The sequence below is a fragment of the Melanotaenia boesemani genome, chromosome 7 (genome assembly GCF_017639745.1).
Source record: "Melanotaenia boesemani isolate fMelBoe1 chromosome 7, fMelBoe1.pri, whole genome shotgun sequence".
NCBI classification, from domain to species: Eukaryota; Metazoa; Chordata; class Actinopteri; order Atheriniformes; family Melanotaeniidae; genus Melanotaenia; species Melanotaenia boesemani.
Genome location: NC_055688.1, coordinates 20,342,173 through 20,368,550, shown reverse-complemented (window position 1 = coordinate 20,368,550; position 26,378 = coordinate 20,342,173). Strand labels below are relative to the sequence as shown.

Below are 26,378 nucleotides of genomic sequence, written 5' to 3'. Positions count from 1 at the left end.
TTGGCCCATGTAAAGTGCTTTGACTTCTTTTGATAAACTGGTGAAATCTAGCTTTCATCATTTATATTCAGTTCACTCTCTTTAGAATTTAGTAGCTCTAATTGTTCATAAAATTTGTGTCAAGTTTTAAAGTGATGCATTACAGTCGACTTAAAACAATCTCTACTGCCTCAGAACACAACGCCAGGCTGGATTATAATCTGTATTTTTCTGGCCAACTTTTCCCATTTTAGAGCAAGTCATGTCAATATTCTTTTACTCAGTTACAGTATTTCTTCCTCTGACTTGGGTGTCATTTCTCGTCCTCCGGCTGGCTTCTGCATTTTTAGAGGCAGACAGCTGGCAGATTGGTTAATGGGAGTCCTGCTTTTAACTGTAGTTATATTCACACCCTTACATCTAGCATAAACGTGAGAAAGGCATTCACAAGCTAAAGTGTGAATGCTCCATCACTATCTAACAATTGGTCTGATTCCAGATAAGACTATTTGATCCAAACTACTGTCCGCCAGTAGGTGACCGATCTTTTTATATATATATATATATATATATATATATATATATAAAAACATCAGCAACTTGTATTCTTTTCATCCCTACCTCTCCATCCACTTGTCTGCTGTCTTGTGTCTCGTGTTTTGACTGAAGGAAAAGTTACCGAATTTGCCGATCTGGCCAACAGGGAAAAGGAATTGTGTAGAAATGTGTTTATTTTTTTTTATTTATTTATAATGTAACTGCTGCAGCTCAATTAGAAAATAATGTGTAATTTCTTTGATTTATGGCTTTATACTGCTACTAGAGTCATGCAGCTCACGCTGTGACACTTAAAGACATGACACTTGAACATATCTGCTGGGAAATTCTGGGAGGATGGAGTGTTGCATTTACATGCAAATTGAGAAAATTGGGCCCTTGGATACCTTGTAAAACTGCTTAAGTATTTAAATATATATCACTGAAGATCTGCTGAGTTATATGTCCCATGATGAAAAAAACGTACGTGTCTGGGCTGAGTCCAACTCAAACTTGCAGTGAACATTCCTGAAATATGTCAAATCTCCATCATGAAGTTTGCATGATGTACCCAAAACAGCAAACTCTAGATTCTGATTAGAAAAGCAGAGTAGTTCATAGAAAAGAATTTCAGCAGATAAAATGGCAAAGACAAGAAGCACTGCATGTCTGATGTACAGCCCATAAAGCATTCAATTCTCCATGTTAAGTATAATGATATTAATGGTGAATTCATTGAATTAATGATAAAATGAAGAGGTTTGGCACTTTGAACCAATAGTAACATATCTAGTTAACCTGTTTGGTACCAGTCAGCATATTTAATCTTATTTGTCGATACAGATGCACCGGCAGATCAGTGTCCAAGCCCGGCTGCCTCTAGTCCAGAGTCTCCCCTGAGGAGACCCTCATTCACGCGCTCAGGATCAGTCCGCTACCAGGAAAGCAAGGAATCTCCGGAGCGCAATGACAAACCTTCAGGAAAAAGGAAGTTCAAAAGCAAACATTTATGTGACAATGAAGAGCAGAAGGTAAGCTTCAGATGCTGTCTGTTGGATTATGGTTCAGTTTAAATCATGCAACATTACATGAATATATAAGATTCCAGTGCCCCCTTGTGGCCTGATAAAATGCCATTTGTCCCAGTTATGATAGCAGCTGGGATTATAAAGTGTAGTTCCATGATCTGTGGAGCCTATTGTCCTAACTTGGCAATGCATTACAGATAGATGAAGTTTTACACAGCACTCTTATCAGGAAATATTCTTTTCAGAGTAAGACCAAACGCAGCAGCTTGGGGAAACGTGGTGCCTCCCACCCCCTGGACGATGATTGTGAAGGTGTAAAAAGATCAGTTACCCCACCACCCACTCCAAAAAATTTCCCATCTTCTCCATCTCACAAGAAAAGTTCATCGGGTAAAAGTAGCAGTTCAGACTTGCCACCAAAAAGGCCCGTTCCCCCAGAGGTCCGTCGGCTGATTGTCAATAAAAATGCAGGCGAGACTCTGCTGCAGCGGGCTGCCCGCCTTGGCTATCAGGTAAACTCCCACCTGTTAGCTTCTGTCATCAGTAACAATATGATTGTGGAAAACACTGCAGTCTGACTCTCTGTCCTTCCTCTTTTCTGTTCGGCAGGACGTGGTTCAGTATTGTCTTGACAAGGACATCAGGGAGGTCAATCGGCGTGATAATGCAGGTTACACTGCCCTTCATGAGGCGTCCTCACGAGGGTGGACTCAGATTGTCCAGCTGCTTCTGAAACATGGTGCAGATGTCAACTGCAGTGCTCAGGATGGAACTCGGTGAGTCTTCATGGTGGATGATGGTGTTTCTTAGTTCATTTAACTTTTTGTTGTCGTGCATGTACAATTATCCATGTAATAAATTAAGCATGAATGTTACCTTTTGACCTTTTAAACATGTTTTTTAAAAAATATAGAAATGTCATGGGGTAAGGTCTATCTAGATTTTTGGTATCACCTGTCCAACATCTCACAATCCCCAATAAACAAAACAAACATGCTGTGATATTTGGTTGTACAAGTTCATGTAGTGTCTGAACTCTTTTTTTTTTTCTTCTTTTCTTTTTTTTCCCTTCAGGCCGCTTCATGATGCAGTAGCAAGTGATAACCTTCCGATAGTTTGGCTGCTCCTGAACCACGGTGCAGATCCGACTCTGGCAACCTATTCAGGACACACACCGGTCAAACTGGCACATAGTCAGAGCATGAAGACCTTCCTCATAGGTACATGAGCTTTTTAATACGTCTTAGTTTCTGTCAGACAAGCTAACTTTGGCTAAATTATCAAAGAGCTGAAATGTTTTACCAGAGTTGAGAATATTTTTTACATCATCAACATTTCAGACACAATAACCATCACAGCATAAAGACTTTCATCAAGAAAACTGAAAGTACACATAGAAATAAAAATTTACCCCGTATGTGCCAACTTGTCTTCAACTCGTTTACAATTGCTTGATTAATGAACTCCCTTTACATCTCATCTAACACAGTAAGTTTAAATTAACCAGTTGAAGCACAAGTGAAAAGTTTGGTGCTAAATCTCAGTTTGACAGCAGCTGTTGTCAGACATGACTCCAATAAGCTCAACTTTATGATGCAAGTATTAACTGAAGTAACTGAAATGAACATGAGTTTGCCAGGTGCAGATGTTATTGATAAAATAATTATAAATTAAATGGCACATAGAAATGTAATCAATCAAACCAATATGAACTGACAAGGCTGAGCTGACTTAGTTCTTCCTGCTCATCTCTGGAATGCCATTCCATGCATCTAAGATTTGGAGGTTCTTTATTGCAGGGATATAAGTGAAACAGGTTCATCTTGGTGCTTTTTTTTCTTTTCCTGAGCATCTTGTGTTTTTTTAGTCCGAAATTTGCAGTTAGATGGCTGAACACAGGACTCGCTAATAGGTCCTCCAGTTAAGACTTGTTCTAGAAAAAAATGAAAAAGATTCCTCTCGAGATTTTGCGTTGCGTCGTTTTGAGTGATTTTTTATCACAGTAAGACAGCTGGCTGCTCACTTTTAGCTCTGCTGTTTAAGTCTGAAGGCTGCAGTCCAGTCAAAAATAATAAACTTTGACTAATCATTACAGAAAATGATTGTAAAGCCATGTTCCAACAAAGCCTGTAGGATATAGTGTAATACCATCCCTTCATGTTGTCATAGTTACAGTCTTGTCCCCTGGGAGTTTGTGGTAGCCTAGATTCGGGACCGGTTCTGAATACATTGTGGCTTGCTTTAGCAGGTGTACCTGCACTAAGTAAACACATTCAAACCCACTACATTTCATATAAAAAACAACATATTTCTAATACAGACTCAGTCTCAGCTGATATCCATTAATCATCTGCACAGAGCTGCAAATTGACCGTATCACAAACACCAGTTACAGCTTTCCGTACAGGCTGATTTTTCTTTAGCAGACTTTTACTGTGAAGGAGCTCTCCAATTTCTCCAATTTGCTTCTTCCTGACAAGATGATGATTGTTGTCAAACTGTGTTCTTATGTTTTCAAACAAATTGTCATAATCATTACAAAAATAATTCAACTTTTGTTTCTTTTAGACTATTTCACAGACCTGGAAGGCCGCAATGGACAGGATCCAGGTTTACCTTGGGATTTCTACAGCAGCTCCCTGTTTGGTAAGAAACCTGCGTTAATGAAATGTCAGCAGATTCATCATCTAAACATCCCGTTTTCATTTATAAGTGCAGTGAGAGAAAAAAAGTTGTTGAAATCTCATTCCTCTGCTGCTCTTGAGGCAATTTTATTGACACTTGTGAGACTTAATGAGCAGGTTGATGCAGGCTAAGAGGTCGGACTCATGTTCGGCCACAGGCACCCAGTTCTCCATCAGAGGCAGAACAGAGTTATGTGGTTGCCAGGAAGAATGTTGAGAAGCCTCAGAAAATGAGGGCCCAATCCCAGTCTTCACTCTCTTGGCCCTAACCCTAAGTTTTTATTTTGGGGATCGAAATAAGAATTTGATAACTACTAAACTCGGATCTCTAAGAGAAAAGGGACCCCTACTCTAGCCCAAGAATGAAAAGTAAGGGGCTAGGGCCAAGAGAAAAACTGATATTGGACTTTGGGGTGTAGCTTAAATAATTACCTTAAATACAAAACGTGAAGTACTTTTAATCAATGATGAATATTAATTATCAGAATAAAGTATTTAAGTCAAGGAAAAAAATGTAATTATTGTGCTGAATTCAGTGGACTGTCAGCCTGTGGAAAGAAAGCGCTCCTGTATCAACTGGTAAAGTTAAAGAGGCTGTTTACCTGTTTCTCTGCTTATCTGTACCTTTACAAAGGATTGATTGTTGATGTAGTCTGATCAGTCTGCTGATCTACATGCAGCTGTTTGTCTTAACATTGTTGTTAGTTTGTGCAATTAGTGTTGTCACAGTGAACTAACAAGGCAAATCAGCCAGTTTGTAAGTAAGTAAGTTTGTGAGGTTGATCATGCTCACCACCAGTAGTCCCTTAGTACAGGCGGCACATCCTGCTCTGTTGGTGTTAACATAATCCCTCTCCTGAGAAGCCTGTGCACAGTGACTGGAGATATTGAGGATATTTTAATTGGCAGCAGAAAATATTAGTGCTCACACAGAATAGAAAAAACAGCCCTCAGCAGCAAAAAGCCAAGAAAACATAGAAAATATTTAAGCTTGTCAAGGTTTTATTGGATTAATCTAATCTTGATATCAGGATATAAATAGTAAGCAAACAAAACAATACCCACTAAGATATTTTGCTTGTTATCACTTTTTTTCATTTCAATATACTTCTTTGTGACTGCAAGTATTTCAATAAAGTTTGTGTTTGAGCTTCAGTGTATTGGTTGTGTTGAATAAACTGGCCACTAGAGGGCGTTCAGACATCGTGTGCTGCAGCAGCGAGCCTCGCGCTCTCCTTTTTCTAACCTCAGCAAATTTTACTCCACAGAGACTGAGCAGGAGCCGTGCTGGGACTTCCTGCTGTCTGAGCAGAACCAGGAGCAGGAGGAGAACAGAACTGGGAAGACTGAGAGGGATTTGGACAAAGATTGCCTTCTGTTTGAGTTCTCCTCTGAGCCCCTCCTACCCTGCTATCATGTTCAGGTGTCATTAACACAGGGGTGAGTTCACAAAGATGAGAAATCAGCATGTGGATATAAGAATAGTGAAGGGTAATGCTAGCACGAGTGCAAAACTGTTTAAATGAGTCAGCGGTTTGACTGCTTTGAGGGAAATTAAGACCACTTATAGCATTACAATCCTCTACCTCTATACAATCCTTTAAAGTGGTTCAAGTTTCACATTATTTTTATGAATTACTGCAGTCTAGGTGGGACGGCTTAAGATTGAAGCAGATACCATGATGCAGCTCTGACTCATATCTATATGGCAACCATCTTGGCTTAGTCTTAGTTTTCTCTGTTTAATAGAAATATACAAGCTCCTCTACACAACCCAGTTTCCAAAAATGTTATAACAATGTAAAAACATGAAGTTCAAAATAGTACAACAGCTTGGTGGCAGGGTCATGTTTACCACTGTGTTGCATCAGTTGTTTATTTAGCAACACTCAGCTGTGGCTGTAAAAGGGAAAGGTATCCATCCATCCATCCATTTTCTGCCGCTTATCCGGAGTCGGGTTGCGGGGGCAGCTGCCTAAGCAGGGAAACCCAGACTTCCCTCCCCCCGGCCACATTCACCAGCTCATCTGGGGGGATCCGAGGCATTCCCAGGCCAGCCGAGAGATGTAGTCCGTCCAGCGCGTCCTAGGTCTTCCCCGGGGCCTCATTCCAGTGGGACGTGCCCAGACCACCTCACCAGGGAGGCGTTCAGGAGGCATCCTGACCAGATGCCTGAGCCACCTCTTCTCCCGGATCACCGAGCTTTTCACCCAATCCCTGAGGGAGAGCCCAGCCTCCCTGCAGAGAAGACTCATTTCGGCCGCTTGTTTTCTCAATCTTGTTCTTTCAGTCACTACCCACAGCTCGTGACCGTAGAGAATCAGCACCTCCAAATCCAAGACCATGGTCCTCAGCTGGAAAAGGGTGGAGTGTCTTCTCTGGGTCGGCAATGAGGTCCTGCCTCAAGTGGAGGAGTTCACGTATCTCGGGGTCTTGTTTACGAGTGAGGGAAGGATGGAGCGGGAGATCGACAGGCGTATCGGTGCGGCGTCTGCAGTGATGCGGACTCTGCATCGGTCTGTCATGATGAAGAAGGAGCTGAGCCAAAAGGCAAAGCTCTCGATTTACCAGTCGATCTACGTTCCTACCCTCATCTATGCTCACGAGCTGTGGGTGTCCATGCTTGTTTGATATTGTTGGAGTGCCAGTAGGTCATTTTGACACTGTTGCTGTAAAATGTGGTTTTGCATTGTCTTGCCAAGCATGATTTTCCCACAAAACACTGGTTGTGGCAGCATACTTACGTCTTCCCCTTAACCTGAAGAACACATATAGCAGATCATCAGACCACAGAAAAGTTTTTCACTTTGTCACCATTCATTTTAAATGTAAAATGAAAGTGTTTCTAGATCTTGGGGATTACTTTTCTTTGCATGTTGTGTTTTGGGAGGCAGAGACAAAGTGATCCCGGACAATGGTTTACAGTTTTACTGACTGAAGGTTGAAACTTTTGAGTTGTCATGGAAATGCATTAAAAAAAGTTGAGTGTGTTTAGCATGATAACTGTACAGAAAGAATATGTTAATATGACAGGATTTGATAATCTAATGAAGGATGTTGTCTCACCAGAAAATGTTTATCGTCAAATACATTGAAGCTAGTAACACTTAACTCATACCTAAACCTAATTACAAATCGATAAGCACATTTACAAAACAATAGTTTACTTTATTCTCTGCTTACTGGAGTTAAGCTCCAAAGCACATACGTAGCTGTTGTTCTAGTTTTGAAAATATGTAAAATATTAAACATACACTGTTCTAAACGGCAATCACACACTCTTACAATGACTTCACAACACCACTGAAAAACAGCTGATTCTGCTCATGTTGAGGTGATTCAGTCTGCACTTTCACAGAAAGTACAGAAGCTAATGTGACTACTTTGTGCCTTCACAAAAACCACAGATAAACATTTTCTTTGTTGCTGAACAAATGTAACGTTATCTGTCAGACTCCCTGCTGCTTTTTCTTGTATAAAATGCTGCAGTTCATCGCTCATGTTTAAAAGAAGAAGCCTAAAATGGCAGATGTTACGTTTTTGTGTTCTAACGTCAGACATCTCTCCTCTTCCAGCTTTTGTAACTGGTTCCTCCTGACAGACGTGCTGAAGCGTCTGAAGATGTCAGCACGGATCTTCCGGGCCCGTTACCCACACTTCGAGGTAGTGAGTTTGTCTCAAGCTGAGCTCTGGAGGCAGGTTTCTGTCAGCCAGGTGAGCTCCGCTTTAGCTTCTCCCCACAAAGGCAAAAATAAACAGGAAGACAAGGAAGAAGAGGAAGAGGGACTTGTAGATCTGGTGTGTTGTGTACCAGAGCTCCAGAGACTACTAGGCTCCTCCATTCACATCCTACAAGAGGATGAGGAGGAAGAGATGCTGAAAAACACAGGGAAGCCTAAAAGCTGATAGCCTCCTCCAGCATGCAGACAGACTGCTGTCGTCTTATCAGGCCAGGTCCTTCACGCAAGCAGCAGCTTATATGAAGCTTCTCCGTCCGATGTAATGAGGGTCATAGGTTTAACTCCAGCTACAGTAAAGACTTGACACTCCACCTTTGACCTCATGCACAGGAGTGGTCAGTGTTGGAAAGCAGCTTTCAGGTTCCTATCTATAGGTATATTTGAATACACAAGAAACTTTTTTATTGAATATGTATGTATATGGTAGTGTATATGTATATCTTGCCATCAGGGTTAACATGTTTGGTTATTAAATGACTTCTTATGGCAAGGGACGGATCATTTTTGGACTTTTTGTTTGAGTTTGTTCCTGAGGAAAAGCGATATTTTTCATCAGGAGATAATCCAAGGCTTTTTATCTTGGTGAACTCCTGTGTAAAGCTAAGACGCTTAAGTCAGGGAGGCCACCTGCCCAGATGGTTTCTTTGAAAACCTCAGAGACCTGCAAAGAAAGGAGACCATGGAACATAATGATTCTCCCAGCTCAGAGCTACATTTCCAAACGCTCCTCTGTTATACTTCATCATCCTCAAGAGATCATGACTGGATGCATCTGAGAGCTCATCTTTCCTCAGCATTTTGCAAAGTAAGCCTAGGCAGCACTAAACAGTCTCCGTCCCTTCTTGCAGTATGAAATAATGTCATTTTGGAGCTTGAGATTGATAGTTTGTTTACAGAATGGGACACCGTAGTTCTCCAGTCCTCACAAAGTGATACAGAATCCTGTGGATATCTCTCGGAGGAAGAACTGTACCATCTCTGGAGCCCAGAGGAACTGAAACGCCCTCTTAACTGCAGCCACGATTGTCCCCCCACTTCCTGATATAGTGTTTTCAGATCCCAGAGTGCTTTGTGTTGCAGTGTTTTATTTACATTGTTTGTTGTGCTTAATTTAATAGTCATTAATATATTTGACCTCTTGTGTATTTGAAAACCCTATCTATGAAAAATGCTTTCTATGGTTGGTGCTTCATTCTAAAATGTACTTACTAGGATCCCTTTATTATGAGATTTTCCTCCCGCATTCAAAAACAGTATTTCAAAAAGCAAAAGTACAGTTTTATTGTACTGGTGCTAAGATAGATTTTGTGTTGACAATCAATGAAGTTTTGGTTTGAAGTCACAAACTTAAAAAAAAATGTTATTTAAGAGACTTAAGGTGTAAAATATAGTTTAGCTGAAGAAAATGGGATACAAGACTGGGAGACTAAGAAGTGTGTGTGATCCTGAAAGAGTCTTTTATTTGATTCTTTTATAAGAAATCCAGCAGAATAAAGCATGATTGTTAATCATAGTTTGTCTTTGTTTTGTCATCTTATTATATTAAATATGTTCAGGGTGTGATTCTTTCTCAGGTTTTAGTTAAAAGGTCTTGCCGTGAAGTTTGCAGCAGCTTTTTTTCATCTCTTCATAAAAATGAGCCTGACCAGAAACAAAAGCAGGACTGCTGTTGCCTGCTCTGACCCTTTTCAATCACTTCTTGGTTGGCCTTGAGCAGTTTTATCCCTGGCTGTGCTTTAGACACTTGTTTTAAAAAAAATATTTCTGCCAAATGTCTTCTCACGAGGGATTAGTTGAATTCACATTCTCAATAATATTCAGTACCTTCAATACGTTTACTTGTTTCAATCTGAAGTTAACCAGTTACAGTCTAGCCATCCATTTTCCCAGTTTTTCCAATGCAGAGTTGGACCTATCCTACAGGTAAGAGGCAGGGTACATCCTGACAGGTCGTCAATCACACTCATTAGGAAGAAATTAGAAACTCTAGTTCACCTAGCATGCATGTTTTTGGACTGTGGGAGGAGGCCAGAGTACCCAGAGAGAACTTGTACATAAGCTCACGTCTGTCTAGTGATTGTGAGGTTTGATTTTATTTTATCCACTAGAGGGAACCACTGACAGCACCTCCGGTCATACGAAAGCTAACAGGAGAAATCCTCTGTCTGCTGCTCTGGTCTCAATCATCACAAATTTATTGGTCAGTTCTGACTTTAATAATGTTACTGCTTCATGTGTTTTGTAATAAACCTGAGGTATCACAGTGTTCAGATAATACAGTCATAAGCTACTCTGCCAGCTCACACTGAATCTGAATTTTAGATATGGAAGCTAATCACTGACCTGATACTGCTGTTCAAGCACACAGTAAAGCTTCATTCTGCCAATTATGTTGGGAGTCTTTACTCAGCGATATACAAAACATACAGAAATGTGATACCTAATTAAATCTAGTAATCCTGTGTACCGCTAGTACATAGGCCCTGTTTGTAGCCCCAGTGTGAAGGAGAAGCAGTGACATGTTTCATTGTGCTGAGACTTGAAATACCAGTCGCAGCCCCTGGCAGGGCCTCCTGGCACAGATGGTTCTGACTACAGTGTAACCTGTACAGCCTCTATCTGCCAGCACTTCCAGAGCTCTCTGTAATGCTCATATCTGACAGGTTTTATGTACAACTGAGGAGCAGCTTATATATATAAAAAAAAATAGCAAAACGTTTGTAGTTCAGAGTTAAAAACTCCACGGTTTGCTGTTTTTATAGGTTTTTTTCCAACTTAAAAAAAAATCTTGTCAGCCACTGTTAACATCATTTGGCTGACTCACTGTTCTAAGGGGAGGCATCGTGTTTCGCAAGGGTGTCGGGAGTATTAGGGAAATTTTGACTCTCCTGTAAATCAAGCGCCATCCCACATGGACCTGGGCCCCTCTGGTCCGCCTATTCACCAAGCCCCTGCTTTACCTTGCCACTCATTGGCCTGCTGTAAGGGAACAACAGACTCTGACTGGATAAAAACGGGGGGCAAGTCTGCACAAGGCCAACTGACAGACTGACATGGAATGAGGAAGGAAGACTAGCCTGCATGTTTGCACTGTTCTTAGGAATATGAGGGGGGGGAGTGCGTAATACATGTTCAGGGAATGTAGACAAACAAGATGTCTGCTCTTTGTCTTCAGCTTTTCTTCATGTTTAGTGTTTTGGATTTGAGTTCTTCTGAAAGTATCATGAATCGCTTTTGGTTAACTTTAACTCTCCTGAAGTTGAGCTCCCTCTCTGTGCTTGTTGTTGGCTGTATTTGTTAGAAAAATCCAACAAACAAATTTTCAAAGGTTTCAGGCCAATTCCAGTTCCTCCTTTTAGCCCTAGTTCAGCTTTTCATTCTTGCTGATGGAATAGGTTCTCCTTTCCTTCTTGACATTAAGCTGTTAGCAACTATCAAGCCATCCTAACTGAACCTCAGTGCCCCCACATGAAGGACTACATGTTTACTCTTTCTTGATCTCTAAAAGAATACCAACATCTTTACCTGCAAAATGAAATGATAGGGACAAATCGTAACAGCAAAGGTCAGAGATGGGATCTGGTCCAAGACAAAAAGAAGATGCAGGTTCACTGTTTCTGTTGCTAAAATCTTCAAATACTGGTTCAGTAACATCAGTATCACTGACCCACTCACAAGAGGCTGTTATTTACTTTCCAATTACAGATTGCACAGTATTTAAATAAATAAATTTGGATATCATTCTGGTCTGCTGTCTTTTATCATTAGTCTTGGGCTATTTGTTAAGCTTTTATTCACTGGATGTGTGGGAGTTTTAAAAGTTGCCCCAGGCTGCAGAAGTTCACTGAGGACATTTGTTGTCTTTGTTAACAGCTTCTGGATCAGGTTATGTAAGAGGACTCTTTCAAAAGAACATAAAAAAAAGTGCGAAGCACCCCGAACAGAAAGGGGAAGTCCTGCTCTCAGCCTGCATGTAAAGCTGAGTCTAGAAGCCTCCCAATTGAAATCAGCCTCTCACTGTTGCTTAGTCGACCGCTCACCAGAATCTCAATGATCTAAGAATGAATATTTTAATCCATCTGAGTTGTCCCTTGAGTGTTTCAGGAGTATTTCAGTGTTAGAGACACATGAAACCTGCTTTCCTAACATAATCTGTTTGTTATGATTTAGCATTTAGATGGATGTGTTACCTCTGTGCCCGTTATGTGCTGAACAAACTGATAAATCACACAAGACATAGCCCAACTTTAAAAAACACTCCCAGCAGTGGTGTCGAATGTCCTTTGTCTGAGCTGATATGAAGACATCTAAGGGTGTTTAATCCAGTGCCTCCCTGACTCCCAGCCCTGCAACTCTAAATATAACTCCAGGGGAATATAACACTGTCATGCACTGCCTCCCCACTATGCTGCAATGAGGATGACCTTGTCCAGACATCTGAGTTTTCTTCTGTATGCGGCCAGCTCTTCATCCAGTGTTCACATCTGACAAACCATGTAGACAAATGAATAAAATTGAGAAACACTAAATCTAATTTTTTTAGATGTGTTGCAGCCATCAAATTTAAAATTAACACATTTTCCATTAAATAGTTACAAATTTTTTATAACACGTCTTGGTGAAAAATGCCACATAGTACCAACTATAAATGTACTTTTCTTCTCATAGCAGCCAGTTTTATGGTGTGAACTGAACTTTACTTTGCCCTCTCTTCCTCATTTTTTGCCTTTTTTTTATGATTGGCTTACATTTAATTATGCTATATGCTGTATTGGGTAATGCTACTTAAAAAAGTAACTACTATACTTTTGGAAACAAGTACTTTTGCATTACCAAATATGAACAGCTCTTTGCAATTCATTTAGTTCTTTGGTTATAATTCTAAATCTTATTGGATAGTCTGTTCTCTGGTGTATAATCTGACCTTGTAGAAGGATAACAGATAAAAGAGCACCTTATTGATTATTATGTTTGCAAATAAACATCATCTCAACTTCGTGAGGCTCAATGCATTACAGAGATCTTAACTATTTTAGAAGATGGACAATCTAAAGTTGTTGGTTGCTGTAACGCGGCTGGAGTGGACCCAGCAGTTATAACAGTTACAAACATGTTATTACAGAAGGAGAAAACATTACTTGCTCTGAGAGCTCACACTAGCACATGCCAAACAAATAGAAATGTATTTTGCTGGAGTTTGTATTTTAAGATTCTTATGTTTCCGTCATCTACAGTTCATTCGTGTTGTGAGTCAAACTGGGTTCTATTGCTGTGTACTTGGTGCTGAGTTTAATAATAAATGAGAACTGAAAAAAACATTTAACAAAATCATTAGACAGATTTTCTATTTAGGCTATAACAGCCAAAAACAAGAATAAAATGTATTATTAGCAAATTTCTATCATGGCTACAGATGATTAAATTTTATTTTTTATATGTCCACTTAAATGCAAATTGCTTTGCTAGTTTCTTGTGTTTACAATAAAGTTACCACACAACAAATGTTGTATTATCTATATTCTGCCAGAGAGGGAATTTATCATCATTATCATCAATAAATCATCATTTTATTGAAAAGATCAGAGGGGAATCTTTTTAAATTAGTGGAAATGACTTCAGGGAGCACTTTTCCAAGAACACACATAGTGATCATGTTATGGAAATCCCTGCATTGTGTCAGGAAAACTTCTGGTCACTCACAGTGGATGCAGATTAGCACTACAGACAAGTTAAAACTATCTAGCAAAAGATAAAAACATTAAACAATATGAAGAGTAAAATTTACCCGTTGTTTCATCTGTTTAAATGAACTTTCTAAAACTAATATATTTTGTATTCTCTAAGCTAAACAGCACATAGCTCATTGTAGCACATAGCATCCATGATGGCATGAAGGTGAATTAGTGCACGACATGTTAAGTAAATTATTTAAATGCTCAAAATATCACAACAAAACAAAGGCACATTTCTGCTCTTTGTCCTGCATCATATCTGAGGTCATGTTGTTCCTTCCCAATGAACAAACACACTCATTAACCGCTAAAGCTTCACATCTAAAAGCAAAGCAGGAGCCACATTCAGCAAACAAACACCAGTGTTAGAAATCTGATAGTGGTGTTTTCTAAGGACTGCAGGAGTTTCCAGTGGCTCTGCTGACAATAGAGACTTTCATGTGGGTGAACTCTCTCACAGGAACAGCCTCCCCCCGTCTGCCTACTGCAGATTGAATGCAGCAGCCGAGCAGAGATGGACAGAAGCACTGACCTGCAGAAACCTCTTTTATCTGACTGGATGATGACCCTGATTTTATCACCTATCTACCTGATTATTAAAGCAAACTTTGGAACAGCGGCTGTACACATGGGGTCGGTGGTGCAGTGTAATTCTACTTTTGAGTGGCAGAATTAAATATCAGAAAACATACAAGTAATATCTGACCTTAATATATAATCAACTGTGTGCCTTTACTTCCAAAATCTGGGTTTTTTTCATACAAGCAAAAGCTCTGAGCTGCACTAGTATCTTACAAGAAGCTATCACAGAGGTGATATGAAAGCATCTTCAAATCCTTCATACATGACAGGAGGCTGCACTGACCTACATAAGTTGCACATACAGCGATAGGGTTATAAGCATGTGCAAGCTGCATACAAGGCTGAGAGGATTGTTCTCTCTCAGAGACGCGCTGTGTCAGTCTGTAAGCAGCTCCAGCTGGACTCCACACCCTCCCACTCGCCTCTTACATAATCTCATACGTTCCTGCCTAAAATGATCTGCACGTAGCGGGCACAGACTGATTGTGGAGTGACATTAAACAGCATGGCAGAGGGATCTCTGGTGCTCTAGTCTAGTATCTAGGAAAGTATTCTGTGCAAAAGTAAATAAAATAAAAAAAAAAAATCCAAAAACTTATGGTGTTGTAAGGAACTCTCCATTTTCTTCTTTCAAGTTAGTTTCACTCTGGCATTGTATGCTAAAGACATGGGTGGGTTCTTTGCCTCTGAGCTGTAGTGGTTTAATTGGAAATCCTCTGGCTAAAGGGGAACATAGTGTTCCCAACTTCACAGCTGTCTGTCCTTGATGACATGGCAAAAAGCTGAAACTGAAAGGCTGGACAGCAGTGTAACCCGACACATAGAGTTTATACTCAGGATTTATAGTTGCAATCTTTAAACCAAGGCCTTGTTCAAATGTCTGAATAATAATGAAAGAATAAGAAAACATTCAGCTGGATGTTCATCTGATGTACCAAGTTCAGACTTTAGTAAAACCACAGTTCATGTGTCATACACGGCAAAACATCAAATAATCTGTGAGTATTGTAATACTGGATCATTGTTACTAACACAGAAGCAGCACAAATGTTGTCGATGTAAAGATGTTTAACTACTTTAAAAAAAAAAGCATGAAATTCATGAACAATTGAACAAATACTTTATATGATCTATAAGAAAACAAAATAAACAACATAGACGCAAGATGCATCACCTGGTATGTTAGTGAACATAAAGTGAACACAAGTAGTAAAAAAAATTCTACCTCACAGAAACAAAACAGTCACAATGACCCTAAACAAACAATCTGAGACAAAGACACACAAAGTTCACCAAAGCAAAACAAAGTGACACAAGGCCTCCAAAATAAAGACATGGAACGACCATAAAGTGGCAGAAAAGAAGCATAAAGAGAGACTAAACAATCCCTGAGAGATGCAGAATGACTCCACATTCAAAGAAATTTAAAACATATTCAGAAATTATAGTGGACAGACCTCAAAAACACAAAAAGAAGCGAAATAAAGCCACAGAGCAGAAAAAAAGAGTTTTTAACAAGATACAAAGTGACAGATCATTTTATCTGTACGCTCATTTATGACACTGTGTAAACAACATAAGTATTATTAATGTTGGGTACACAAGGACCTGATTTTAATGCCTACTGCAGCTAAAATGAGTTTATTTATGCTGCCCAGAGCTGACTGAAAACAACATTAGCTATTGATTGACGCTAAATATATTCGGACATCTAACACTCTGGTTCAAAGTCCAACGTTGAGGCAAACAATAACACAGCAGGGTTTTTTTCACCTGCCTGAGCATGTTATTCTCCTCAGTAGTTACTGGCTGTAGCACAGTTCAAAAGCTGTGCATTATTTACATCTTCTGTACTCTTTCATGAAGTTTCATGCTGACCGTTTAGCTGTTTTATTATTTCACATCATGAAAAAGTGGAGGTGCGTTTTGTCTCCAGGAATGCTCTCTGCAGCCTGAGAGAAGTCAAACACACAAATGTTAATGACATCAGTGCGTGTCATGCTGGTTCACATTATGTCTGCAGCACAAGGCAGAGCGTTGTCTCTGAGCTGTGCCGAGCGATGTGAGCTTCACATGGGATGATTTTACGTCACTGACGATGCCTAGCAACATTAACTCTACTGCACACAAGCAAAATGCATCCTATTGCAAAACAACAAACTTGTTTTAATCACAAGCAGTCACTACCTCAAGAACAAGTTAAAACCTGCAGGAAGGCCGTTCAGGTTTGCCTTTCTCAACGATGGAAAGACACAGAGCTCCAACAAGCTACAGTGAAGAACATTTTCCATGTAAAAACTCCACTCAGTATCAGATCGATGTTAACTCAGCTGTGAGAAAGTAAGGCTTGACTTGAATTTCACTGTTTACAATCAAATGTTTAAACAGTTGATAGAGCGGTGTGCACCTCTACGACTCTAAAGCTTGGTGGAGAAACTATTATTCTTTGGGTTTGTATTGCTGGTATTTCATCGTGTGACTTATGCAGGTTCATGGTCCTCCAGCTAACAAAGAAGTGGTCAAACAAACCAAAATGGCTATTGTTCCGCAAGGACAATGTTAGAGATTTTGCATATTTTTTACAGTTTAGATGGGAGTTCAAGCACTACATGCCTTTAAAAGGTTGTGCTATGTGATGAAATAGATCCTTATACATCATCCAACAACAGTTTAAGTAAAAAGAAAAATATCTATCATTCAGTTCCCTGATGTCTCTATGTTGTGTTTCAGATTCTTTGTGGAAGTTTAGTCTATGTTATTTGGATCATGAAGAAGGCTGGGTCATCCTGGTGAATAAAATTTGCTGAACTCGCATGCTGTTGCCTATTTCTTGCTCAGCTACCTTAATCTTTATCACTGCAAACTTTGGGATGCTTTGCACTTTTTTATCCCAAAAAGAGGATTGCAGCCACTTTTCTCTACATATTTTCATAAAATCCTTGTCTTGTACTCCCTTTTTATATGGCTTCATGAGGAATTCTAAGCTCCATCAGTTTCACCATCTAAATAACTGGAACAATCAAAAGCAATGCAAACACACCACATATAATGTGAAGGTGACATCAAGTAAATGCCAGCAGTAGCAGCCAGTGGCAATGGATGCTTTTGGATAGAAGAATGAAGTGAATAATTATTCTAAACAAGCATAATTCAACCTGAAGATTTCTCCATGGAGCATAAATATCATCAGAAATCCCTAAACAGACCTCACTGACCAAAATGAATGCTTTATACTATTCTGTTTTTTAAATATTATGAGACTTTAAGAGGTGCAAATTAAAATTAATCCTGCTGAAAAGAAATTCTCGGTATCTAATTGATCAGACTCTCTTAGGTGCCAGGAAAAAAAATGATTGAAAAAACATTTGTGAGCTACTGTAAAACATGATAGTGGTTATAGATTAAAGATTCACCCTTAGACAGTAACCAGTAACCAATAAAACTCTGCTTACGCCTCAAAGTGCACCAGTTTTAACACTGGAAACAGAAAAGTTTTCTACGTTTACCTTAGTAAAACATCAGATATTACATAAATATAAGCAAATGTTTCAAATAGTTTTCCCAAATGCATTTACAGTGTCAACGTTTGTGTCTGTTGTTCACGGTTTACTGAAGGTGCCTGTATTTTAAAGCAAAGAGCACAGTGAATGCACCCGGCTGTTTGCTCAGGGAGCAGTGTTGTTGCTATAGAAATAGAAAATGACTCTAAAAGCGATAAGAGCAAGCATAATGTAGGCATGATAGCAAGAAAGATGTTGGTGATGTAACTGCAGATACATGCTGATGATTGACCTTTAGACGTCACTCTCCATCACCTGTACATGACATGATCTGGCTCATAAAGTGATAATCTCTGCTTCTGCTCTGCCTGGTTTTCCAGCTTTACAGCCATTGAGCAACACAAGTTCATTGCTAAAGAAGGAACACCAGACGCTGCCTCGGCATGCCAGGTCTGCTGTCACGCTGATGGCAGGCTGGGCGGGGCAAAGACCTGCCGTCCACACCAGTCTTTCAACACAAACATGTCCCAAGATCTGTCTGTCACATTGCACTGAACCCAGAGCACGTTGCAACACTAGAGCCATGCCAAAATTACATCACATCTGAACATTTTGAATTCAGGGCCAAACCAGGGTGAATAAGACTTAAACAAAAAACCCAGTGAACTTTGAAACGTCACTGCTTCACAACAGCATCCTCCTCTTCCTTGTGCTCTAAAGCCATTTCAAATCTAGAGTGTGCTAAGTGGTTGCAGTCTTTCGCTCTCAGATTTCTTAAGCCATAAATGTGACTTGGCAGTGAGTCTGTATTACAGAATATCAGTGTCACGGTTCAAGTCCTTTGAGATTTCTTTGATGAGAACATGTGATGAAAAATACTGCTTTTAAGAGACTTTACTGTTTGGATGCAACAGGTCTGTTAAATAAATCAGCCAGAGATCCTTTGTTATTAAAGGAAAGGTTTTAAAATTTTGGGGGGTAGTTTTTTTCTTTATTCTGAAAATCAAATTGTTTAACCTTTTGCAGTTATTTTAGAACAGAACCTAGAGATTTCATCATCTTTAGGCACCCCTCCTCATCTATTTCATTAGTCAGTGGATTCAGTGGGAACCTTTACTATATGGAGTAAAAAGCTTTTAAATTTGGGACGTTTAGTCTTCTCACCAAGTTTCACATTTGAACTGTGAACAGTCCAGAACAACCACTGTGTTAAAGTTGGGGGGGGCTTTCTTGAGGTAAATAAATTTAGTTTCTGACAAACTACAACAGAAATTTCTGACACAACTGCAAGTCAGTGTCTAACAGTTCAGGTAAACATTTCATTTTAAGGGTTTTTTTTAATTAGTTGCTTCCAAACCAGCAAAATAAATAAACAAAAAATAAAAGGACAAGAAAAGCTATGTGGTGTGGCCTAAAATACCCCTGTTCATTAGATTAACTTTGCATGTTTGATAAAAAATACACTGTTTTACTAAAGTTAATCTGGCACTTTGCAGTCTGATGTGTCTTAAACAGCAATACATAATGCCACTAGAGGAAAAATGGGGTGGATCATTTTTAAGATGGTAAACTGCAGCTTGTTTCCCCTCTAGAGGTGTTGAAATATGCAAAAATGTGTTTTTCTCTCATCATTGCTAATGAATTTTAAGAAATAATTTTGTTTTCTGTTGAACCTTTTGCAATCGAATTAATGTTGCAACCACTTTATTAAAATATCATTTAAAGGTTTAAGTTGTAGTAGTGTACAGTTTTTAGAACAAATTTTCATGTTCTTTCATAAAAAGATTAGTCATAACCTTTTTAGCTCTGGAGTTAAGTGTTTCAGTTTAATGTATTTTTTATTTCAATTACTTCTATGAAAAAAATCCTCTATTCAGGTTTCCAGTGAGTGTGGGGCCAGCTGTCACCGGTGTAGGTGACCCAGTTTATCCGAGTGGTTAGAGGCACACTGACCGCTACAGCCATTTTGATTTGCATCCTTTTGTGTGGTCCATTGTGAGTGGGAACGGAGAACTGCAGCCTCTCACTACAGTGCACATCCATTTTACCCCCCCTTTTTAGTGCCCCCAGCATGCTGGCTATTGTTGCTGGTCAGTAAAGCACCAGTTTGTTCGGTCATGTTGCTGCCTGGATGCCCTTCATCACACTACAACCTCTTAAAATCATGGCTGTGCCTTTGGGTGAAACAGAGAAGGGGGGGGGGAGTTAAGAGGATTGGTGGAGCTGTTGCTAAGGGGAGGGATTCACCCACTGATGGACAGATGTGGTTGAACACACAGCAATACGAACATTTTTTTACTCCACTGCCATTTCATTCAATGTTCCAAACCTGCAGAAATATGCAGCATCACTTAAATCTTAAAAACCCTTCATGTTTACAAACTTGCCTTGCTGCCATCGTTTCTCAGCATTATGAGATTTTGGCCTTACTTGCACCTTTGGGTAGACAGACTGCATTGCAGTCAGACAAACTTTAGTTGCACAACATGTGGGGGTGCTGAATTTGCAAGAAGACAGATGCCTGCTTTTGCAATACTCTTTATTAAATCCGTATGTGTCATTTGCATAAAATGGTGCAAAACTTGCTCCAAACATCTCAGCTCAAGAGTTTTGGATTAGAGGAAGAGGCTCAAACTCTATTACAGAAGTAACCAAAGACAGCATAATTCGGTTTTTTTAAAATTATTTATTTCAGTTATACTGCATTTTGTATTAATATAAAACTGGTTTTGAAATATTCAAAGGACACAAAACACCATTACAAATCACAATGAACTGAACAGGGCAGGATAGTAAAAAGAGTCAAGGCACATAACCAAAGGAAAAGATTTAAACCTGCTGCAGGTAAGAGCCCTTCAGCTCAACATTAAAATCATTCACAATTTAAAAAGAGGGACAGAATAACCAGCATTCAGCATCTCCTACAGGCAGAAGCCTTTATTCATATACAACTCCACTTATGTGTTAAAGTTTCATAGAACATAAAGTGAGGGTGGGGTTCGGCATAAACCAGAACAGTGCTTCATCTAGCATCGAGACAGAGAACCTCCGCCAAGTACAGCGTCTCTGCAAACAAGCAGGTCAACACATGCTGGCATCACTGGTTTCAGGGGGGAGGGGGCAGAGTGAGGGTGGAGTGTCATTCAGAAGTGAAAGAATGGATGCCCTGATCAGTTCACTGTCCACTGACATTTCACAAAACGCCCCATTGTTCTACATAAAGCAGTCCAGGGTAAAAGCAGAGTTTATCTCATGAAGTTTCCTCCTCCGATTTCTCTCTTATATCTGTTGGTGAGGTGGTCCGCCTGCATTGTGAGCTTGGACAGAACTCCAAACAGTCCTCTGAGGTGATAATGAAACTGATATTCCAGGTCAGCATTGTCGTCCAAAGCTAGATCCCCAGTCATCCGCTGCTGCTCTTCCTGCTTTACTGCCATCTCCAGGAAGCTGGCACCACTGCTCATCTCCTTCTTTAGCAGACCCCACTCCATGTCATTCTTTATGGACTTGAGGAGCAGGTAGTGCTCGTACATGTCCCTCTGCTTGTTGGTACACGGCGGTTCATTATTGTTGGCCTCTGCCTGGGTGCCAGCCTGCTCCTCTAGAGGCACATCTCGTAGCAGGCTGGGCACCATGATGGTCTCATCCATATTGTTGGCAGCTGCTATGAAGCGGTGCATGACATTGATGAGCGAGTGCTTGTTGCTGGTGGAGTCACTGCTGATTTGCATCATCTTGAAGGGTTTAAAAGCTGGCTTGGTCACAATGGGGAAAAAAGGGAGCTTTAAGGCAGAACTGAGGTGGCTGATCTGCAAGAGAAAAAGCATGAACATGAGGATGTAGAGAGAAAAAAAAAAAAAAAAAGAAAAAAAAAAAAAAAAAAAAAAAAAAAAAAAAAAGGCTATACATGGACAAGTCATAACTCTGCTAATGTACACAACAGAATGCATATACTTCACATCTAACAAACTCCTTTACTGGATACATAATCCCTTATCTTACTGCACCCGAATTACATCAATATGACCTTGACTTCCGGCTACTAAAAATCCTAATTATATACATACACACTTTCAGAACAAGACGACGACGACTGACCTGAAATATGAGAAAACCGGAGGCGAGTTTTTGTTGGCGTATTGGTTAGATTAAACCAAATCTTCACGGGAACCGGACAACACCTACCGGGAAGGAAAGTAATAATTTCCTCAGCTGTCTGGTAGCTTAACTCGTTTTTTATACCCGACTAGCCGGTAGGAAAAAAAGAAAACTCCTCCTTTCTTCTATGCTGCTATTGAATTGATTGGTCTGTGTGAGGAGATGTGGGCGGACCCGAACAGCATCTGATCCGCAACTGACCAATGACACTAGACCTCGGAGCAGCCAGTCAAGTGTGTTAAGGCTGTTATCTGCAGCCTGGTTACTTGTCATTTCTCCACAGCTGTTAAGGGGCGGCGTGGAGGCAGTTCTGATACTAGGCTGTTTGTTGCACATCAGGTTTGTTAAAAGGTCCGATCTGCCAGGCATTTTACCTTCAGAAAACAATGGTTACTGATTTAATCATATTAAATAGGACTCCCCCCAAACGTCACTAAAGTCTCGAAATTGTTGCGCAACGCTGCCCCCTGCTGGCCGAGCTGTGTCAGTTCAACTTAACCTGACAGCACCGAACTGCACTTTGCTTTTCACTGGTTGATTCCCATTTGTGGATAATTAATCCGGCACTCATAAAACAATAACCCTAGTGCAATAGTTCTGCTAGCATAATGAATTATTGTGGAGATAAAAAAAAAAAAAGAAGAAGAAACACCTCTTACCGGATACTTTAGTGGGAAATTATTCCGGGTAGCGACCTCGACCGACAGGTATAAATCGTGCAGGTTTCTATGCTTTTATGAAGCAGACAGAAGCAGTGAGCCGAGTAACAGGAACAGCGCAGGTGTGTCTAATGAAGTTAATTAATAAACAGGTGTACTGGGATTATCAGGCGCGAGCAGACCCGTGGTTACATAAAGTCTTTTGTAATTTTCAAAACTATTCAATCATATTCAGCATTAAATTTGTTTTCTGATGAAGAATGTTATATCTACTTCAGGTGAGCTCTAAAGGTCAACGGAAACTTAAGAAATATTTTTATATTTAGAAGTGAAATGCTGCAAGTGTTTGTCATCTACTTTAAAAGGAAAAAAATAACTGCTCTAAAAGGTTGTATGTCAGCCATTAGACAAAGCTGATTGATCAACGCATCAAAATATGTCAACCCGTATAAACTGAAAATAAAGGTTTCCACAGTTTATCAGGACCAGTCAGTTTAAACACCCTATTATTACTAAAACCAGGCTCAAAGTGTCAGGTGTGTGCTATTTAGTTTTATGGTAGTAAATCACCTGGCTGGAGAATGAGAGGAGATAATGCCACTGTTCTCATGAAGTAGGCAGTACTACATGTTAGAAATGACATGCTAAAAGCACTTTTATTTATTTTTAATGGGAATTACTTTTAATGTGGATATTTACTTGTATAAAAGTATATTTGAAAGAGTTGGCAAGTGTCAAACTTTGCTGTTTCGACACAGAGAGAACTTTCAATTATTCAGGTTAAACAGTCAAATCTTCTGCAGAATATCATCTGTGCATGCACACACAGTACGAGAAGTCCACTGATTAACCCTTTAGGTACGATTCTATCGCCGCCGATAGAAAATGACACCCGCGATTCAAATTAGCGTAACTCCGCGACCATTTACGCTATCAACGTAATTCCAACAGATTCTGAAAGCCAAGAAACGTAGCTTTCTGTTGATATATGGCATGTTACGGTTTTCGCGGGTTACGCACGAGTGGGCGGGGCAAAAGGAGCAGCGGCGGGAAACAACTGTGGGAAGCAGCAGCGGAGAACGAGAGAACATCTGTCGGATCGTAGCGGTGATTTTAGTGCCATCTAGCGGGTTTTCTCGACGTGTTTTGTGTAGATACCTTCTGTAAATAATATTTTGTAATTGTAAATAAAAGGATTAGTATAGTTTTTTATTGTTTTAGTGTGTTTTTTCTCTTTTTTGCTGTAATTCATCTTTTTTCTTCATCATTCCACTTTTCTTGCTGAAGTTAGTTTTTTTTTCCATATTTCCTGGCCTAATTATTTGTAGTCATTGTAGAATTGTGTAAATAAATCTGTAAATAATGGAAAGAGATCATCTGAGGAGATCAGACAGAGAGAGGAAAGTCCCCCAGAGATTTCTGGAGAAGGATGAACAGGATGAGACCGGTGCAGCAACATCCTCTCAAACACAGTAAGTGACAGTTTGTATGCACTGAACATCTATTCCTATTTTCATAATAATAATAATAATAATAATAATAATAATAATAATAAAAATAATAATGATGATGTGCTTTCATATCTAGTACATGTTTTTTACTGGCTTTGTCTGAAATGACTTTATTTATGCTTGATAAATTTTCTACATTCTGTGTATTCGTGTAGGCCTTCATTTTACTGTAGAAACAAGATTATATTCTCTTTTTGTGAATATTTTCTAATCTCATGATTTTTATATATTTTTTAGATATTATACTGATGAAGGTCCATTCAGTAAGGATGATAAAAGGAGGGGACGAAGTCAGATCCGTGGCCAAGGTCCAAGGAGCAGAGGTGATGATACTGCTGGAGATGGCCATCGTAGCAGGTCACCACATCATCACGAGGCCTGGAAAACAGAGGCAGACCGCGATACTGCCAATCCTCACCCACCTAGATTTAGCCCTAAACGTAGCACTGGCGTCCAACCCCCTCTGACCACTGGCACACATGCTCCAGATGAAATTTTTTCCCTCTTTTTTGACACTGAGGTCCTCAAGCTTTTGTGTGACAACACGAACCGAAATGTCCAGAAAAATTTGGAGAGGGGAAAAAAGTTTGTTTGGACTAACCTAACCCCACAGGAGCTTTCAAAATACCTGGGTATGATGCTGTTTATGTCTGTCTGCAACCTCCCAAAAATGTCCGACTACTGGAGGACAAAAACAATTTTTCATGTGGCTTTTCCTGCTTCAGTCATGTCAAGAGACAGGTTTCGGGCAATCACCTCAAACTTGCACATGAGTGATCCAGAAAAAGATGCTGTCAATGAACTGAAGAAGGGTACAGAGGAATATGACACCCTGCAAAAGGTCAGACCTCTCATTGAACTGATCAGAAACCGCTGCAAGAGTGTATATCATCCAAAGCAGCACATCTCAGTTGATGAAAGGATGGTGGCCACAAAAGCAAGGCTCACACTTAAGCAATACATGAAAGCCAAGCCTACAAAGTGGGGAATTAAATTTTTTGTGTTAGCTGATGTAAATGGGTACACAGTTGACTTCAAGCTGTACACAGGGAAAAATCAGGATGCCTCAGGTAATGGGCTTTCTTTTGACGTGGTGGCAGAGCTGGTGAATAAGGAGTACCTGGGGAGTGGCTACATTGTTTACTGCGACAATTTTTACACAAGCCCTCTCTTGTTCCGTCATCTTAGCCAGCAGGGGTTTGGGGCATGTGGAACCTACAGGAAGGGCAGAGCTGGAGTCCCAAAAACTCTGGAGAATAGCCTGGACAAAAGATCTGAGAGAGGCTCCATCAGGTGGATCAGGGATGGTGACCTGCTGTTCATAAAGTGGATGGATACCAGGGAAGTCTCCATCATCTCCACTCTTCATCCAGTTTACACTGGTGAGACTGTCCTGCGGTGGCAGAAGACTGCTGATGGGCATAGTCATAGGGTCCCTATCCCAAGACCCACAGCTGTGGGTGAATATAACAAGTACATGGGGGGAGTGGACACCTCTGACCAGATGCTGGGGACAAACACGGTGCACAGGAAAACAAAAAGATGGCCCATGACAGTGTTTCAGCACCTTCTGGACATAGCTGTCACCAACAGCTTCATTGTGCACAAAGAGCTCAGCAAGAGGCAGCAGCAGAAGCCGATGACGCGCCAGGCTTTTCAGGAGGAGCTCTGTGCAAAGCTGCTTGGAATGTCTGGTCCTCCTAAACCGCCGACTCAAGGCCATTTTCCTGTCCCCACTAACACCAGGGAGGACACAAGCAGAAGTCAGAAGGCAAGCCAAGGGAGGAAACAATGCACTCTGTGCAAAAGATGTACACCCTGGATGTGTTTGGAGTGCAAAGTTGGCCTCTGTCTTCAGCTAGACAGGAACTGCTTCACCATCTACCATGGCTGCTAAAAAACGCCTGAAAATTTACAAATATAAAAGCCTCAAATATGAAAACTGAAAGCTGCAGGCAAACAAAACTTTTTGTGATGTTGTAAAATAGGTTAAATTTCATTTCTGTAATATTGGATTTTTTGTTCCTATACATTTGAATTGTTCATAAAGCAAAACCTGGTGATATTTCAAATCCGTTTTTTTACTTTTTTGTATTTAGACACTGTTATAAGCATTAAGAATACATTAGAATGACAAATACTTGATATATTTTTAAAGGTACATTTGTCCTCAAAAAAAGTGCAAAGTATTTCACTAAAATACTATTTTCTGACACTTTTATTGAAAAAAAAAGACTAAAAGGACTAGGCGGACTGCCATAATTACAG

The 26,378-nt window shown here is 40.0% G+C and overlaps 2 protein-coding genes and 1 long non-coding RNA gene across 8 annotated transcripts in view; 2 read left to right on the top strand and 1 right to left on the bottom strand.

Moving 5' to 3' along the window:
- The window catches only part of bcorl1 (BCL6 corepressor-like 1), a 54,311-nt gene extending 44,832 nt beyond the window's left edge, over positions 1-9,479 (top strand). For all 5 annotated transcript variants that reach the window (XM_041990814.1, XM_041990816.1, XM_041990815.1 and 2 more), the window contains 7 exons: positions 1,360-1,547; positions 1,790-2,056; positions 2,154-2,320; positions 2,619-2,764; positions 4,113-4,190; positions 5,497-5,668; positions 7,804-9,479. In XM_041990814.1, coding sequence (XP_041846748.1) covers positions 1,360-1,547; positions 1,790-2,056; positions 2,154-2,320; positions 2,619-2,764; positions 4,113-4,190; positions 5,497-5,668; positions 7,804-8,134 — 1,349 coding nt within the window. In that variant the 3' untranslated portion in view covers positions 8,135-9,479. The remainder of the gene's footprint in view (positions 1-1,359; positions 1,548-1,789; positions 2,057-2,153; positions 2,321-2,618; positions 2,765-4,112; positions 4,191-5,496; positions 5,669-7,803) is intronic.
- A 10,972-nt stretch (positions 9,480-20,451) lies between these two features.
- mid1ip1l (MID1 interacting protein 1, like) lies at positions 20,452-22,703 on the bottom strand. 2 transcript variants are annotated; one of them, XM_041990541.1, is made up of 2 exons: positions 22,600-22,703; positions 20,452-21,591 (listed from the first exon to the last, which is right to left on the bottom strand). In XM_041990541.1, the coding sequence occupies exon 2, from the start codon at positions 21,514-21,516 to the stop codon at positions 21,028-21,030; it is 489 nt and encodes a 162-aa protein (XP_041846475.1). In that variant the 5' UTR covers positions 21,517-21,591; positions 22,600-22,703; the 3' UTR covers positions 20,452-21,027. The 2 variants fall into 2 exon arrangements, with proteins under 2 accessions (XP_041846475.1, XP_041846474.1); XM_041990540.1 differs by lacking the exon at positions 22,600-22,703 and adding an exon at positions 21,881-22,035.
- A 1,138-nt stretch (positions 22,704-23,841) lies between these two features.
- LOC121643231 lies at positions 23,842-26,182 on the top strand. Its single transcript, XR_006011069.1, has 2 exons — positions 23,842-24,071; positions 25,857-26,182. It is a non-coding gene; the product is annotated as an uncharacterized LOC121643231 (long non-coding RNA).
- Positions 26,183-26,378: the final 196 nt, after the last annotated feature.

Excerpts from the sequence above, each read along its gene's own strand:
- mid1ip1l (XM_041990541.1), bottom strand. The coding sequence starts at position 21,516 with ATGATGCAAATCAGCAGTGACTCCACCAGCAACAAGCACTCGCTCATC.